The 18,800-nt window shown below is 45.4% G+C and overlaps 2 protein-coding genes across 13 annotated transcripts in view; both read right to left on the bottom strand.

Moving 5' to 3' along the window:
* The window catches only part of LOC120893498 (neurocalcin homolog), a 115,118-nt gene that overhangs the window by 7,504 nt on the left and 88,814 nt on the right, over window positions 1-18,800 (bottom strand). For 5 of the 7 annotated variants that reach the window (XM_040295430.1, XM_040295429.1, XM_040295428.1 and 2 more), the window contains exons 3-6: window positions 8,970-9,371; window positions 8,420-8,696; window positions 2,591-2,709; window positions 108-296 (exon numbers count right to left, since the gene is read on the bottom strand). In XM_040295430.1, coding sequence (XP_040151364.1) covers window positions 108-296; window positions 2,591-2,709; window positions 8,420-8,489 — 378 coding nt within the window. In that variant the 5' untranslated portion in view covers window positions 8,490-8,696; window positions 8,970-9,371. The remainder of the gene's footprint in view (window positions 1-107; window positions 297-2,590; window positions 2,710-8,419; window positions 8,697-8,969; window positions 9,372-18,800) is intronic. The other 2 variants (XM_040295433.1, XM_040295434.1) reach the window with 2 other exon arrangements.
* LOC120893497 (neuronal calcium sensor 2) overlaps window positions 11,282-18,800 on the bottom strand; it is an 86,053-nt gene continuing 78,534 nt past the window's right edge. For 5 of the 6 annotated variants that reach the window (XM_040295426.1, XM_040295423.1, XM_040295425.1 and 2 more), the window contains one exon: window positions 17,263-17,439. In XM_040295426.1, the coding sequence (XP_040151360.1) occupies window positions 17,263-17,439 (177 nt within the window). Of the gene's footprint in view, window positions 17,440-18,800 lie in introns of all 6 variants that reach the window. The other variant, XM_040295422.1, reaches the window with a different exon arrangement.

Genomic DNA, 18,800 nt, shown 5'->3' with positions numbered 1-18,800 from the left:
GGGAAATGCGTGCGCTTTTGGTTTTTCCACGAACTAAAAGCGAGAAACGCGCGAAAGGTAATTGCGTTTCCGGCTTCAATTTGTCGGCCGGCCGGCCCGGGACTTACGGTAACAATTTCCAGCATTTCCTGTCGGGAGATGTATCCGTTACCGTCCAGATCGTACATCGAGAACGCCCATTTCAGCTTCTGCTCTAGCTTGCCGCGCGAGGTAACGCTCAGTGCGCACAGGAACTCCCGGAAGTCGATCGTACCGTCACCGTTCGCGTCGAACGTTCGAAACACATGCTCGGCGAACTGAAATTGATAGCAGTATAGAGTAAAGCGAAACAGAAAGGGGTTAGAAGAATTATTCGAGTGGAAAAGTGCGAACACATTGCCAGCGAGGCAGGGGAATGAGAAAAGACAAATGGAGTGTTGCGTTTTTTGGATTTTGTTTTGCTTTGCCGTGACGTAGGTTCCTTTTTGTCGGTTGATCAATCATCATTACCAGTCCAATTATCATCGATTTTCATTTCACAAAAAGAGGAGAAGAAAACGAAACTAGTCCAATTCACGATTGTGTTGAGAGCGATTTGTTCTTTCCCTTTTTTTCGCTGTCTTCGGGAAATAGGTGAATTGTGTGTGCAGCAACCGGTGAGCAAACCGAACAAAGGTACAATTCCTTTCCTTTCCTTTCCCGTTTGACATTGAGAAACGAGCCTGGTATTTTACATTGTGGCATTTTTTTCCTGCCAGGACTAGCCGCTGCACGCACATACACTGTGTCGAAAGGGAAATATTTAACCAAGAACACTCACAATAAACAAGGCTGTGCAAGGTCACGGTAAGGCAAGGTCAAAGCACAGGGACCCTTCTTTTTCGTGAAGAAATGGGAAAAAGTAGACATTCACACACACACACATACATAGAACAAACAAAAGTGAAAACCTTCGAAGGAAATGTAGTGAAAAATCAAGCCGCTCCACGGACCTCCACTGACCCGTGACGAACACAGATTTATGATTTTTGCCCCACTTGTTTTCAAAACGTTTCATTTCGGCCATTCCCTTCAAACTGCCCCCCTCTCTTCCACCACGTCACTAATGGATAGCTGGAAGGTGCGTGAGCGGAAGGAAATATACCCGAGCGCACCTTCTTTACCTTTTACCACCAGCCGGGAGCCATTTAGCCTTCCAAGAGGGGTGAAAACATGATTGATTGGTTTTAGCGCTTCGGCCACCGTTTGGCCTCGACTAATGGCAGGGGAAAGGGAGGGAAGGAGGCAGAGCTGCTTTACTTTTTTATTGTTTGATTTTAGTATTAATTATCGAAACGCTATGAACGAAGGCAATGATGGAGACGCCTGGTAGTTTGTACGACGATGGAGACGCCTGGTAGGGTGTGCGAAGTAGAGTATTAAATTTTAATGTGTTTCGAAAGGAGTCAAGCTTTTCGCTCTACTAACGGTGGTGTGTTTGGCTTTTTGAAAAACTTTCCCGTTCAATGTAAATTTCATCCGCCGATATTACATTTCAGCGAAATTAGTCCTAAGCACAGCTGTACTTTAAAATGCATTTCTCGTGGAGCTTAGTAATTTGAGGTCCTGATCCGCATTAGTGGATTCCACAGAAAAAGAGGAGGACCAACAAGAAGCAAAAAAACACGCTATGAAAACAAATTTTAATCTCAACCGCTCCTCCCCAAAACCCCGAGCTAATTACCTGGCGTACGGTTGCAATTCAGATTGAATTGACTAGGACCTCCTTTTGTGCGGGAGCGTTTCGAGGCGCGGAATTAGAACACGGTCCATACCGAAACCCACTCGGGGACAGACTTTTCCATTGCCGGACGGGAGCACTCAAGAGAGCTCCCCAGCAGCATCGGGAGTGGGTCGTTTTAAACAATCTTCCACATCCACTGCTAATCCACTCAGCGCGGAACGAACTCGACATTTTCCAGTGAAATCCGCTCCCGGCCGGTGTGTGGGAGGAAGTTCCACGGAGCAATACGTGGAAAGTTGATTCAATTTCAAGCAACAACTCCCCGCCGTGAGATGGACGGTTTTGACCGGGTTTTTTGTTTTTGTTTTCCGGGCCCGCTGTGTAGGCGACCACCACCTGCTGCTGCTGCTTCTGTGGTGGTGGTGGTGCTGGAGGACGAACATGAAGCAAGCAAACATCTCCACGATAAGGATCAAAGCGGGTGCCGACAAAGTGGCGTTCGCGCATGAACCCCCGCACGACGGCTGTGTAGGGCTGCCGGTGCGGGACGCAACAATCGTGCTAATGTTGAATATTGAAGTTTGAATATTTTATCTACTGTTTTGCCACAGCCAGTGGCTCTCTCTCTCTCTCTCTCTCTCTCTCTCTCTCTCACAGTGTGTTCGTGATGGTTCGTTTACTCGCCATTGCTTTATGAAGCTGAAAGGCGACTTTCAGACGATTTCACATTAAAAAGAAGGAAAACCAAAGCAAAAGGACATAGATAGACAGTTTGGGAGAGAGAGAAAGAGAGAGCGAGAGAGAGAGAGAGAGAGCGAGAGAGAGAGAGAGAGAGAGAGAGAGACAGAAAATGGGGATCCATAGGGAATATTATAACATTCCACTTACCTTGCTGGCGTCGCCGTAGGGGAAGAAGTTGCCATAAATTTTCTTAAACTCCTCCACCGACAGATGACCGCTCGGGCAGTCTTTCAGGAAGCCTTTGTACCATTCCTGTATCTCAGCATCTGTGGGTGAAAGAGAGAGAGAGGGAGAAAGAGAACAAAACCTCGTATGAGAAAGGCAGACAAATAAAAGAAGAAAAAACAACTATCACACCCTGTGGAAACAAATAAGCTAAACGACAAAATAAAATGGCCACCGACATGCATGCCCCCCCCCCCATTTCAGGACACGATTACGTCAATCGACCGATGCGTGGTGTGCGTCTCGAGCGGAAGAAAGGGGAAGCGGTCTAAAGTCGACATGCTGACGTAAATTTAAATATGATTTCAAGCGCTGCTAGAGTTTGTTTTTCCTGCTGGAAGGAAACACACATATCAAGAAATCGAATAACGATTACCGCTCTCCTCGACGGGGGGGAAAAAAGTGGAGCCAAAAGACAGTCGGGGAAGGCCCATCCAACATACAGAATCTTCACTGTTTCAAAGGTAGAAATGGTCGGGTGTGTGTGTGTGTGTGTGTGTGTGTGTGTGTGTGTGTGTGTGTGTGTGTGTGTGTGTGTGTGTGTGTGTGTGTGTGTGTGTGTGTGTGTGTGTGTGTGTGTGTGTGTGTTTGGTCGAGTAGAGAAGAATGAAGAATAGGTACAATAATATCGTATTAAGACGTTTGGGAAATCGTTCCAGTGCAGGAAATTTATTGTTTCGAATTCGATTATTTATTTATCCGCATTCACCAAAACGGGGCGCGCACCGGTACCGGTAGCGGCCCACAAAGAACCACCAAAACTCTCACCCTCCTCCTGAAGGGTCCAAAATGGTACAGAGATGCTCCAGGTTTTTTTTTGTAAGGTTCCCAAGAAGTGTGGAAACATATAATATACTACTCTCTCGTTCGCTCTTTTGCGCTAAAATATCGAATCGGAAGCAGCAGCGAAGGAAAACACTAGCCCCGGGCAGGGCAGTGGCTCTCCCCGCAGGCTCAAGACAATTCTTTGGAAAAGCTTCTCAGGCCTGTCTGTGTGCCTGTGTTTTGTGCTGCGGCGCAGGCCAACCATTCTCGGTGCGATCGACCGTTTCGACCGGCGCGCTTAGCCGAGAGTAATCGAATCGAGCGCGACTGGAAATGGAAATAAATATGTTATTGACTGGTCTGTGTGCAAGTTGAAAGCCTGCCCACCACTCGTGGGGCCGAGCGAGGTTTTATTTTTTTGTTTTTGGGCAGAACGGCTTCTATATGGCCTGCGAAATTATTGACTTATTTCATGGGAAAATGACCTCTGCAATGGTTCATCTTCGTGAAGGGAGCGCTAGTGAATACAGCTGAATATTTACAGCAACTCTTTAATATTTAAGACTGCTGCAAGCAAATAGAAATAACCATAAATCAAGCAAAGTTCACTGCATTTTAAACGTTTCTATCACATTTATCATTGTAAAAAAAAATCAAGCAACACGAAGAAACGTGCCAAGATCCATCTTTTTATGATAAATCACATCACGCACCGTACCATCAGCTCGACCCACCAAACACCAAAAAAAAGTCCATTGCAATCGCTATTGCTTCACAATTTACTTCACCGACCCCGAGCTGCACGATTCTGCACACGAATGCCTTATCACACACGGTTTTTGTTTTGCTGATTGCTCCCCCGGAAGCGTCTGCCACTTTATGTTTTCGACCAATCACGACGATCCACTCCGTGATGGGTTTTGCCTTCCCGAAGGACCGCCACCAACAGCAGCTCGACAGCTTAAACTCCCTCCCCAGCAACACACATTACACAGCAGTACAGTGTTACCAGTTACTTTCCGTCCATTCCCGTTGTTCCCGACCGCAACACACACCCGAGCCGACCCGACCGACCTGAAAAGCATTGTACCGCAATCCGCACACCGGAGAGCACATGTTCGTACCAAATTACGGAATGAAACGAGGCATCAACATGCCATTTCTTGTGCCATGGTTCCACTTACACTTTCTGAGCCTCTTCCTCCCGGAAACCTTTTCTTTTCTCCTCTTCCATTAGTGGGAAATTGCACACGCCAGGAGCAAGTGGCAAATTAGCAATGAACCACCGTTTGAGAGTAAAACGGACACCCGCTTATTGCACCGTGTCAAGAGCATGGCGGAGGAAAACAGCCTACACATACACCCACCCAAGGGGCATGGGCTTTATACCACACTCTCTCTATGGATGAAACCTGCACGAAAGACGAAGAAAAATTGATAGCAGGGCGTGATTTATCCCTTTCGTAAAACGAATTTTTGCTCCAAAATAGATACCCGAGCCTCTCCGTTGGTGCAATGGCACCACGCCCAGGGAGGAAAGGAAAGGAACGATCGAAAGAAGCTGCCAAGGACCCACCACTTCCTCCCTCTGTATCGGTATCCGTTTCATTAATTTGGGCTCCACCAAGCCACTCAAGAAGGTTAATTCTAGCTTCGTTCTTAAGGGTGAGGTTTTTAAGGCAAGCAAGAGCTGCTTTTGTGAGACTTTGTACACAACAACAAAAAATACATTACACTTCTGGAAAAGGTTTCTGTGTGCGGCACAATGTACGAAAAGGGTCCCAACCGGTTTAAGGGTCGGGTTTGATCTCCCTCTCAGTCTCTCTGGAGTGAATAAATCGGTGGGAAGATAAAACGGGACTCAACGGCACAAAAGTAACTTCCTGCACGGAGGGAAGTGCGGAATTACTTCAATAAAGTATGAGCAGGAAATGGATTTGTGAAGACGATATGGAAAAAATGGGCTGATTTCTGCGTTGTTCCGTTGTTTTCTCCCACTTATTAAGAGAGGAGATAATTACGATCGTAAAGTATCACCTTTTCATCCGCTTGTTTTAACTACCCTTTGATTAGTCTAACGTTTGCGGGCTTGCGAAGTACGTTCGCGCGGGTATCCATCAAGTAAGTGATACTCCGCAGCGACATAACAAGCAACCAATTCATCCATCACAACAATAACAACAAAGCCAATGCAATAAATGTGATTGATAGATAAATTATCCAAACTCGACGGCGACATTGGTGATGGCTATTGATTTTGGCCAATATTTTGGTGAGCTGAAATCAATATGAGTGCCGAAGCTCGAGCTCGATACTATTCACGCATCAATTGATTAATAACAAACACACCAACAAAAAACCGAACCGAAGTTCATGATTCGCGGCCATGATTCAGCGGAATCATTAATCGGCTCTCCTTCCCGCAGTGATGGCCCAGTTATTGCACACTATTATCATTTAGCTCATCACTTTCAGATCGGCTCTCCCCTCCCGCCGATTGCTCGATTCCATCATAACGTGAAATTGATGGTGTGCGCGCCTTCTTTGTGGTGTAATGGAACGCGGACGTGATTCTAAGACGTTTCGCGTTTCACTCCATGGGGCTCCCACGGGTCCGGGGACAGCAAAACGAGGCAAGCATCACTCATCACCGTATCGTAAAAGCTGCGCGACCGGAAGAAGAAATCGTAATAAATGGCTAAGAATGGGTTTCATGAATCACCGACGGTGACACGAAGGTTTAAGACGTCGTCCACCAGGGTGGTCCATTTGTGTGTGTGTGTCGGTCGGGCGGTCGGTGGACTTTTATGGGCCCCAAAGCGTTCGATTTAATGAGCCGTATGTTGAAAAACGTATGGCACAAATTCACGCGGAAGAACGCAAAACGGTGTATGTGTGTTAGCGATTAGTGAGGACGGAACGACGGGAAAACGGACACCACGGAGCCGGTGAAAGCTTTCTGCCTTTCCTTCCAAAACCCTGGCTGGTTGTGATTGATGATTGAGGCACGTCTCTCTGTCTCTGTATGTGTGTGTGTGTGTGTGTGTGTGTGTGTGTGTGTCCTTCTCTACCCGCGGTTTGGAACGGTTTCGTTTTATTGACCCGAGGAACAGTATAACAAATCCCACCACCAACGGGTGTCCACCTTCTGTGGGCGTGAATGCGCGAGCGCGCCCGCGCGTGTGTGTGTGTGCACGTGCGCGTGCCACACGACTGCGAAGCTTTTATCCGTCTGTCGAAGGTCGACACCGTGACAGGATGCAGGTTTATTGTATCATAGGTATAAAGAAGCTAAAGTTCGCATATCACCCGCGGACACCGCCAACCCGAGCCCCGGAAACCGGGGTTTATTTGATTGAAGAAGATGTCGCTGCGACGGACAGTCGGCGGACTCTGTCAGGGATGCGACTCCGGCGGCCAACTGACAGCGATACGAAACCGGATCGAAATGTATGCTCGTGCGAGCTACTGCTGGCTGCTGGTGGTGAGGCGCGCACGAACACACCAAACGGAAATGTATTTCCTGTTGAGCCGTTGAGCCACGTTTCTGCCATTGGCGATACGGTTCGATGCGAGCATCCGTCCCGGGTTCGTGTGCGTTGGCAGATTTTTATCGGTACCCCATTCCCATTACCTTTCCGGTTTCGGTCCGGCTTGCCGACGTTTTAAAGTTGTGTGTGCGTTTACCAAAACAAAAAAAAATCCTGTCAGTCTGCCATAAACATCGAGCCGAATGTTTTATGATGATTTAAAAGGTTGATTGTGCATCAAATCTAACATTCTGATTTGGAAAAAGTAGTTTCATAATGGAGCGACTCAACGTGATCTAATCTAACAGAACAGATTATTAGAACAGTTTTAGTACAACCTTATAAGACGGAAAAAGTCGTATTTTAGGATAAGAAAAGTTATTTTTCGATTTATTCAGTGCTAAAATGCCTCATAATACTGATAGCTAGCAAAGCAAACATGTTCACTTGTGTCTCTTTTGATTAATTTGATATAAAACATGATTTTACAGCATTCTTACTTCAAGCGCCTAAATGTATGCAATCTGTTACAGTTTCAATTCCGCACTTTCTGACGCAAAATTCCATTGCCATCGCTCAATTCTGTCTGTGATAAAAATGCTTTAAACACTATCGATCCCATCGATCTTCAAAGTTTAAGCCAAAAAAACACAATTTTAATTGAATTGCGTAGTCCATCAACTCGACATGCCATCGTAATGAGCTTATCACAACGCCTCACACGAGCCGCACAACGCAACGAGCCGTCGTCTCGAAACATTCAATTAATAAACATATTGTGTGTGGATAATGATATGATCAAGTTGGTCGCCCGTATGGCTCACGCGTCGGGTCGGGTAATTTAATATTTTGCCACGCAGAATCGAGGTTTCGCCGGGTGCGCTTGTTGCGAACCGAGAGTACCAATAATTAAGTTATGCCACGAAATAAAGCAACTACAAAAAAAAAAACATTACACCTCCATTACTGAGGCGAGTGAGATGGTCATTCCGTGAGATGAGATGTGGCGGCCGCACCCGTACCAGTTGGGTTTCATTTTAGAGGGCGCTTTTGTGTGCGTGCGTGTGTATTTGTCGCAGCAGCAGCAGCGTGTTTGTCAATTAATGCTGCTCTTTATGACGCATTATTTTTCGTTCAGGTTTTTTGCTCCCTAACGCACCCGGGACGGCTGTCTGTGTGTCTTTTCATTCATTCCAGGGGAACGCCCGTGCGGCTTAAGAACGATGAACGAGCCTACGAAAAATGCTTCTGGGATCTGTAATGAATAATAATATCCGGGAATGATAACGTCCACACCTTGCTTGCCCCCCGCGTTGCGTCCCGGAATGAGGATCACATTGCCACGGGACTGAAGAGATCCGCACAGAAACAGAATGCGAAAAGTGTACGCGAAGAGAAAAAACCCACCGTAAACTATACGCCCCCATCATCCCCCCAGCTTTCCCCATACACCAACCTGAGAATTCTGTGTTCTGCTTCAGGTCCTCCAGCACCTCCGGCTTCAGTTTGCTGTTTTGCTTGCCCATTCTGGCTGTGTTTTTGTGTGTTTGAAGACTGGTGGAGGGGGAGGGATAGGGGAGTGCTTCTCGGTGTGTTGAACACTCTCTAGAGACTCCAGAGAGGGCTGGTTGGCTGGTGATGGCTCGGAGCTTGTGACGAGCTGCCTTTTCCGTTTGTTACGCGCGTTCCGGGATGAACGAACGACGAGTGCCGCTGCTGCTTACTTCACACTACTGCAAACGAGAAGGAAAAGAAATTTATCTTAACTTGCGTTACTCTACGCTGCCGCCCCACTTGTGTTTGCTGCACCCATCCACTCCATTCCGTCTCGTGCGGATGGAATGGTGGCTATTTTTCTCCAAAAAATCAAAACAAAAAAACAACCCCTCACAAACACCAGCCAAGTGGCCGGCGTGGTTTAGGTTCGGTGGCTTTTCAGTGCAAATAGAAATTATCAAAGCAGCGGCGCCCTCTAGTGATTGCGCGCCCCTCGATTCGCGCTCTACCTTCGTTGTGTGCGTGTGTAGGGCAACGTTGTGCTGCTCCCCGCAGTGTTTGCTGTCTTTTAATGAGGTTTATGTGTTGCGGCTGTATGTACGCGACCCACCGGTCCTTCTCTGCCTTGCCGGCTGTTGTTTGTGTTCGGAAGTCGACGTCGGGGAGGGACACACCCTGCGTACTACACACTTTTCAATTTCTTAATTAGAAAAGAATAGCAACGATTTATCTCATCCGGCCGTTGTCCAGCTGTCCGTTTTTCGACAGCTCCTCCGTTTCTCGGGATCGTTGTCGGCTCGGGATTAGATTACGAGGAAGCTGTGAAGCCAACGCCAACGTCACAAGGACGGACAGAGTGACTCAGAGCAAGCGTTCTGTGCCTTTCCAACGACGATGTTTCGTTCCGTTGCCTGTGTGGTAGGTGTGATGTTTTACCAAGCGCACAAGACGAAACCCACAAGACGGAGCCGGTTCAAACCATAGCCATCATGTGATGGGGAAGAAAAGAAGAGAAGAAAATTGATATAAGAAAAGCTTGATTGGTACTTTGCTGTTATTACTCCGGTTATTAATGATTTTCCTTATATCCAGGCACGCTTCTTTTTTTTTTTTTTTGGTTGCCCCATTCAAACCCTGATTGTGGAGTGAATTTTCCGCGGATTTCCGCTTGTTCCGTTCATTACGACCACGATGCGTTCGGTTCGATATTCACACGCAGCGCCGTGTTGGTTGTGTGTCTGTGTCAATGTGAGCATGGCTCAACACTTCAGCCGTGATAGACGTTTGGGTTTACGTCCTTTTTTTGCCTAATTTATTTTTGGCGCTTTTCTTTCCTTTTTCGTTCCTTTTCCTTTTGAGTCGATGTTACGAGTGTCAGAACAAATGCCCAATCCACCCACTTAGGGCACCAGTAATTGACCGTTTTCCGTTTAATCTGCGTTCGTTTCGTAGCTTACCATTTTTACGAACTAAGGCTAACGCTTCCGAGCTGATCGAAAAAGGTTAGAACGAGTGATGAAAATCCAAAAAATTGCAATAAAGAGTTGATTAAAACAAAAGTAAATTGAGTAACAGTTGAGCAAATTTCTCGCACAGCAAATTCCTCAAGCGTAACAGCGATTGCAACAATGTACTTGATTGAGCCATCGAGGTCTTGGCCATTTCTTGCGTTTAATCAGCATCCTCTTATCACTCAACCAGCGGCGTACAAAATGTCGGTGAAGAAGGAAACGTCGCTCGAGGCTTCGAAGCCCCGACGACATACAGTGACCGCCGCTGATGGATCGGATGTCGCATCCGCTCATCAACATTGTTGTGCACTCTGCATCACGAGTCTCATTTCTCAGTCACCGTGGTAGTTACCGTCGAGTGCTACGAGTCTTTGTTTTTCCTACCCTTCTGCTTTCCATCTCTCCTCTCGCGCACCAAGCTAGAAGAGATGATTGGGTGGGTTAATTGAATCTTTACAGCATTTCCCCTAAGGTATTGCGATGAGCTACTTGCAGCGTTGGGGGAGCGCTTCTGAGAAGTAAAAAAGCTTCCCTTCTAACCCACTTCCTTGACAGTTTATACAGCTGGAGTAGTTTATGGCTCGAACAACCCCACCCACAACACCGATACTGATGAAGTTAGGGTGCCGGTGCTGTGTGTGGCTTTGTGCAGCAGAAATTCAATTTCCACTAATAACCACGGACACTGGTGCAGCAGCAGCTGTAGGACACACCGCCGCGGCAGGACACAAACCCAATCAATTGCTAATGCATCCGCACAAATCTAAAGGGAAATAGAGTGCCACTTGTGTGTCTGTGTGCTTTTTTTCTGTCGCAAAGAGGCGCCATTTTTACTTGAACTAGCTCACAGTGTTTACATCCGCGAGGGATGACGATGATGAAGCGGGTGAGGAAGCACTCGCGATAAAATTAGCTCCCCAACGATGGACACTTTTCATCGTGCATTTTATGCGAATGGGGTAGAATAATGACTCTTTGCGTAAAGTTTTATGCCTCCCAATGTACGGTAAAACAAACTTTTACTTGCAATGTAGCCACATTGTGTGTCTCTATTTGTAAAGGAGGGTTGTCCCCCCGGTCGAGTTAACGCCGAGTTGCTAAAAGCAAACAAGCTCATAATAAGCTAATTCCGTCGTGCGGATTGCATACCGTTGGGAGTTGATGGAGAAAACTTCTCCCCCAAAAGTATGCAATCCGCACAGCAGATAATCATACTTTCATTACTTTATCTAAACGAGGGTACCAATTGGAGTATAAATTATCCCGGCAACTACTGTTTCAAGTGTACTTTTTTATAGTTAAAACATGTATTTTATTTCGAAAACGATTGAAAACAGGCTTTTATTCGGAAAAAGGGATGTTCATACAGGCGACGACAGTAACGACAAGATCCGGAGAGCATCGCTAAGGAATGGTTTTCGTCTCCACAAACGGCCTGATCCCCTTCACCATTCCATCAGGGAAGTGTATGCGTGTATGCGAGTGTGTAGGCGTGTTTTGTGTTTGATTGTGTGTCGAAGTGTCTGTGTGTTGTTGTCCCTCGATTGTGTTTTTTCTTCTTCTTTTGGTTTGGTTTTGGTTTGTGGCAGAGTTTATGAGTTTACAAGTTTACAAAGAGAAAAACAAAACCGAACACAGCCAGTAGAAAAATGTAAAAAACTAGCGAAAGCGCATATTTCTTTTTAGGAAAGATTTTCCTTACCATTTTAAGCTTGTCTGCTTAATTGTATGTTACCTTCTTCTTTTTCTTCTTGTTTTGTGTTTCTTCTTTTGCTTTGTTTACAAATATGCTTGAAGTTTTGTTTCGTTTTTGTTGTTGTTGTTGTTGTTTTTGTTGTTGCTGTTCTTGCTGTGTACCTGTCTCCAGTAATGCTCTGTTTTATATTATTATTATAATTATTATTATTTAAATATCGAAAAAAAAAACGGAAAAAACATCCCATCAACATCACACATGCTCGCTATTATGACTTAATTTTGTAGCCCTTTAAACCGCCTACTAACGCCGCTTCTTTTTCTCTTCGAGCCGCACGCGCACGGCTTGCTTGGACATACGCTCTTAAACATGAATCAGGTGGACACAGACAAGTGGGGGAGATGCAATTTGAGTTGTCTTATTTCTTTTTTTCTTGTTTTTTTTTCTTCGTCTTCGTTTTGGTTGTTCTGTTTAGGAGAGTTCAGCGGGATTTCAGTTTTACAAGATAGCGTTTAAATATAGTTATACGTGTGCACAATAATCTTTGTTTAGCCACACCATTAGCATTGGAGCACTACCGAAAACGCACGTTTTCTTCTTTTGCTTTCCCCTTTTCCTACATCGTTCCAAAGTTTCACACAGTACAATCTCGAATCTCGGGGAGCTTTTACACATTTAGAGTAGTGAAGAGTGTGTGGTTGTTATTTTTTTCCTTTTTGTTTTGTTTATGTGTGTCTGTGCTTCGATTAATTTGTTTGCATAATTTCGCGACTTGGTCACCCAATTGTTTGTTTGTGTTCTTCTCCCCCTGAACAATCGCGTGTTGCTGCCGCGAATGACGTTGCCCTGCTGTTCCAAACCTATCCTTAACGGGGTGAATGGGGAGATGTTTTTCCTTTTGTTAAATGGTATGTTCAGCATGTTCGCAAATGTATGCGAACATGTGAGGAATGGTTGCAGTTTGCGATTGCTGCCACACGCTTATTATGTTTGTGCTAGTAGACACCAGTTAAACTTGTGCAAGAATGATTATTTTCTCTTCTTTATGTGTGTGTGTGTGTTTCTTTTTTCTTCGTTTGTTGTATTTATTAGTATGAGTTTGCTCTCGAATTTGACATCTAGTATTTTTTGTTTGTTTCTTTGTTTGTTTCTTTGTTGCGTTCGTACGTGAGTGCATATGTAGAGTTTAGATTTTAATGTTCTTTTCTTTTGTTTCTTTGTTCCATTCTCTTATCCATTTAAACATGTTTCGTTTTAGCATTTTGACGTATTTTGCGCCTATATTTTCACCCGCAATAACTAGTTGAGGGCAACATACTCTATGTTGGAGCGCGGGGATATGGGGAGATGTGTGTGTGTGGTTTGGGGGGAGGGGGGAGTTCTGGTTCTGCGTAATAGAAATATATCAACAGTAGTGCTCTTAGTTTCAATGTTTGCGTCTATCTCATCGCTCGGTGCAGTTTGCTGTTTTATGATTACCATTTTATGTTACTACAATGTTAAATGTTTCCCTTCTCAAGCTGGCCTGTCTTCTTGCGCACGAACCGTAAGTTCGATTGCAGTTTTGCCATGAACGATCCGTTTCATTTCAGCTTCATTCCACAAAACAATAGGTCGGACACATACACACGGTCGACATTTCTTCAGCGCTAACGATTGCTTTCATCGCATTCATTTCAATCGATTGTGGACCGTGTTTGTTGAACGTAAAGTTTGCAAACAATAATAAGGAAACAACTTGACTAGAAGTTTGCGTTAACAATTATGTACAACAAATCGTCCAGCGTGGTCGTTACAAATATCGAAGAATGAAGAACATTAGTGCCGTGCCGGGATGGGAGGGTTCTGCATCCGCCAAATCGTTGCCATTATCAAGCGAAATAATAATGGGCAAAACAAAAAACGCACATCAATGGAGAGCAAAAAAACAAAAAACAATCATTTGATTGCCTAACCTAATCCAATTACCGCAAATACCATAATATATACCACATATACCAACCGCGTACCTGAGTGTGGAGCAATTGAAAAAATCAATATTAGAGAGCAACAACACCAATCCAACGCTTGTAACAATGTCGATCAATATTTACAGCCAATGGTAAAGAGCACATCATCATTTCGACCGAAAAATCGTCCCCGAATTCGCCGAAAAACGTGACCACCAATTCGCTGCCACACGCTGCCATTCGGCTGGACAAACAATCACGACGGTATCCGTCGTCCCCTCGGCGCGTTTTTTTGCCGATCTGGCAGATTCATGACAATAATGCACCGTGACAGTAGTACCCCGGCAAGCGGCGCGTAAGATGCTGCCACTGGAGAACCACGCGCAAGATTTATTTCGAAACGCTTCATTGCGCATTTGTGTCGCACGATTGATTCTGATGATGTTTTTATTTTCTTACCGGCTCAGTACTGCGGGAATTATGGAAATGTTTTTCGTTTCACCCCTCCCTCAGTACAGTATAGTGGGCTGTATTGGTGTAGCAGTCCGTTTCGAGTTTGCTCAACTGGATAAATGCTCTCGTAAAGGTGACATCCCCCTGATCTTTGATGCTACATACGATCGTCCATCAAAAGATGACAAGCTAATTGAATAAAAGTGTAACAAAACCGTTAAATTATGAAGAAATAATATAAAATAACAGACATGTAGTCATGCATTCTGAAAATAAGAACCATTCGGAAATGACATTTCTGTCCCGTGAGTTCTCAGAAATGGCATTGTAATGGTAAGAAAGCAAGAAGAGCTACGAATGGCCCGAAAAAGTGTAACGAATTCGGCATGAAAGCCAACTCAGGGTTGAAGGAAAGGGAACAAAACAAGTCCTTTACATACATGCCAACTCATACTCCTCGCTCGCATAGACGTTCAAATAAGCGTACACATATAAATATGAATGAAGTCTCGCGTTCATTGCTAAAGTTCCATCGTTTGCTAAGAGAAGGAGAAAATAACGAGGATCGAAAGCAAGAAAAACAAAACAAAAAAAACACCATCGCACTTATTTATATGAAGACCCCACAAGACATTAAAGAAACCGTACCAAATGCGAGATACGAATAAGGAGAACAGAAAAGAAAATAGTAAAAAAGAAGTACGCCACTGCCATGGATGGAATTCTTTTGCTTGATAATGAGGTCTACTCATTTCGAGAAGAAACGATCCTATTCATACAGACGCACAGACGCACACGCACAACTGACAGCCACACAAATAAACACATAAACTTGCACCGCCCCGAAAAGATGAAGATGTTTGTGCAAAGAAATATTGGCAGCCTCACCCGCGCGGGCAAACCCATTGTCGCCGTCCCTACCATGATTTTGGGGCCACTTTTCCACCAACCCCGACTGCCTTCCGAGCCTCTTCATCGACCCAACCGGCGTCAGTCCGTATCCTTGTGGTTTTATGGCTTCACCCCGACACACAAACATACACACACACGCACGCACGCGTTGGGGCTCATTTATTCTCACCAGCTAGTGATGGCTTTCACAGTACAGTGTGTATGTGTATTTGTAAGCGCCTTAAATTGGCGTCCACCCACTAATGCCAGCCGCCCATTAACGCCCGTCCGATTATGGAGCGAATGATGCTGTGGATGTGATTCTTCGTTCATTTACTCATTTACGTCTATCGGTCATTATCGTCACAGTTCGCTGTGATAAATCTTCTTCCGTGCGTTAGTGGACAAGATACGGAACAGTGCTGGTCGTGTGCTTTCTCTGTGGCTGTGTGTGCGTGAGGTAATTTCTTTTCCTTGGCTTGTCTTAAACTCCATTTAAACCTCCCCCCAAAGCAACAGATGCACATCGATTGATCCATTCCAATATTGGTGACTAGCGGAGAAGCGTTTTAAGCGCACTAACACGCACGCCACACGCATACAACGCTGGATGCGCATGTATACATCTATTCTTAACACTCCCACACCACTGTCTTCTCCCGTGTTTCCTGTTTGCATTTAAGAGAAAAGCACGAACCAAAAAAACAACATAAAGTGGCCCAATTGCTTGTCCCGTTTTCTTTGCCTTGCTACTGCTCCGGGAAATCCGGGCTTTACCGGCGTTGTGAAACAACGTTCCTGAACTCCATTTTACAGCCCGACACATTTATCCTTAGATTAGATCTTAGCTCTTGTAGACAGGGGCATTACATACCCTTCGATTGACTCGCACGCTTTAAAGAGCGCCCGTGTGCAAGCGTGCATGTGTGTGTGAGTGAGTGTGTGGATGTAATCTGACACAGCAGAGCACACACCCACATAGCACCACACACACACACACACAACGCTCCCACACTACTCTTTTTTGTATCAAATTCTCATCAATATATCATTACATCGTAGCATCAACATCAGCAAAATGGTAGAGGTTTCTCTTTCTTTCCTTCTTCTTCATCTTCTTTTTCTTCTTACTTTGGACGCTTGGCAGGACGTGAGTACTATTACAGCTAAATGTGGTTAGCGCGCGCACGCATAAATTCCCTAAAGGTTGTCTCTGTTCCTTTCGCGGGGCCCAAAAACTCACTCTCTCTATCTCTTTCTCGATCGAGCTGCCTCTGCGTGTCTCTGTGGAGGCGGGCGGGCTTTCCATTTTCATATTAAATTTTCATCGACCACCTTGCCCCGCTTCACCCGCTCCGTGCACACACAGCGAAGGGGGGAGGGCACACGCTGTGTTGTTGTGTGACGGGGCGTCTGCTGCTGCGAACGAGAATAACTGTTCGATTTGTTCCCATTTCCCTTCAACTCCTCATTGTAGGGCTATGAACACGGGAAATAGTGTGAACAGGGAGTGAAGAGACTAGAGGCTAAGCAAAAAACACACCGATTGAGAGGTGCTGGTGGGTTCCACCGTCAAACCGCCTTCCCAGACGGTTGGCTCCAAACCAGCCAGCCCAAGTACAGGGGGAGCCCGAGCCCGATCGGAATGAAAACTCGACCCTAAACGAGTGCAGTTAAGCACGCACACACACACACGCGAACACACAGAGACACATAGAACTTCTAATTGTAGCGATCAAGGACGTAGCGCGGTGTCCTGTGCTAGGTGTCGTCTCCCCCCCGTTTTGCACCAGGCTGCTCACTGGTGGTGGTGGTGGCAGAATCACCCCACGGTCTATCATTTCGTATTGATGGTTCGCGTATGGATCGTTGCGCTTCCTACTATTCTTCTAAATATATCTCTCTATATATAGTACTGTCATCTTGCTCTATTATGCTTTATCTTCTTCCCTTTCTCATCTCTCTCTGTCTAGGTTTCGTAATGTTTGTTTTTACTTTCTCCTCTTTTTTTTACTCCTTTTCTCTCGATTGATTTCCTGTTTCGCAATCGCTGCGTTACTCTGTTTCAATTTGACCTTTCTTCTCTGTGTGTATTATTTTTCTGTTCCACATTTTACTGGCTTGTGTTTCAGTGTGTATGTTCTTTTTTTTTTTTTGTTGCGCTAGGATGTGTGCAAAAAGTATGATTGTATGGTGTCTTATATATGGCAATGATGAAGGGCGGGCGGGCAGGTGTGTAAGTGAGTGTTGTGTGTGTTTTTGTTTAACTCGTGCCCGTCGACCCGGGTGCACCACCCCCCGCTTAGGGTGCGAGCATCTTGGACAGCTCCTCGTCCTGCAGGCAACCCTTCAGGAACTCGTCCTGCGTCAGCTGACCGTCGTTATTTTCATCCATCTTGGCGAAGATGTTTTTCGCGCGCTCCTCCGCCGAGTCGGCCGGTTTGTTCGATGAGCACGCGCCCAGCATGTCGTATATTGCCTGCGAAGAAAGGGAAGCAGAGAAATGTATGCATTAGTATCAAATTTTGGTAACGGGGAGGGAAGGGATCATGTTTATCGAGCCTATTGCTTCAGAGCGTTCGGTGCACAAATCCATCACTGTCGGGGAGGGAAAGAAAAGCCACACAAAAACACCCCCACACACACACATAATGGTTTTCAAATTTTCTTCGGCCCACTTCAACCACGATGCTCTGCTAATGACATTCAGGTGAAACTTTGGCCTGCGGAGTGTGCTGCTGAACCGTGTAGAACTGGAAAATTTTCGGCCCGTCAAAAACAAATTTCTTTTCCCGCCTTTTCACCACCTGCTCTGTCGGGCAGTACGATATCATCAATCACAAGAGAGCTTTGCTTGCTCCCTGTCCTTTCGAAAGCGCAATCGTTTTCGCAAAACTCCCGTGCCGTGCCACGCGGCTCTCTGCACTTGATCGATTGTAATAGCTTTCATAATTTGCAGTGGAAGGTATGCACAACCCCGCGGTGTATCTGTGTGTGTGTGCCTCTGCGCTAAATTTGTTAGCGGAACGACCTTCCCAAAGCCTAGAGCCTAGAGGCGGTTTCGGTAGGCGTGCAAAAGGTTGGCAAACTTTCCCGCAAAACCTTCATAACTTCCGCTCGGTTGAGCTGCTTGACAACGGCGCCAGTTTGAAAGACAGTTGGTCTTTTCGCGCGTTCGCGGCGCTGTAGAGTGTGCAGTGATTGGGGTTTTTTGTGCAGCGGTACTACTAGATGAAGTCATCCGGAGTGCAAAGTTGCTACATTGTGCTGCATGAGTAAGATCGGACCATTTTTTGGCTGAATTATTGAAGTATTTTTCATCACAATGAATGTGCTTTTGTTAATGCATTCAAGAAGCAAAAATTATGTTGAATTGAAGTCAGAGTTTGACAGCATTTTTGAGAGTGAAACTCAAGTGTCTTAAAGTCTCTCTTTGTATCTTCTTTTTAAGTTTCTTTTTATCGGCTGCTTCTCTGTACCCACTGTAAAATCCTTAACAAATTAATTTACAACGTACTTCAACTTCACCGTACAGGTAAACCATTAATACTTCACGGGTCACATTACACGCCAATCAGACGAAAATAGCAGATGAGCATTATTTACCCGTCGTAACCTTGAAGCAACCATCAACGGGCGGCTACAATTTACAATATTACATCGTGATGAAAATGGTGCTTCATATTTTATATCCCCGTAACAGCGTCACAAAACGCGAGAAGATTGAAAACACATACATACAGCCGGAATCATCGACGTATACCTCGAGATCTTCACTTCCGTACAAGCGACGAGTAGCGCGGCAATACATTCCAGCCATTAGTGTTTTTGTGTGTTTAT

This window comes from Anopheles arabiensis, chromosome 2 (genome assembly GCF_016920715.1).
Source record: "Anopheles arabiensis isolate DONGOLA chromosome 2, AaraD3, whole genome shotgun sequence".
Classification (NCBI taxonomy): Eukaryota; Metazoa; Arthropoda; class Insecta; order Diptera; family Culicidae; genus Anopheles; species Anopheles arabiensis.
The sequence above is the reverse complement of the archived record's forward strand: the minus strand, read 5'-3'. Positions and strand labels throughout refer to the sequence as shown.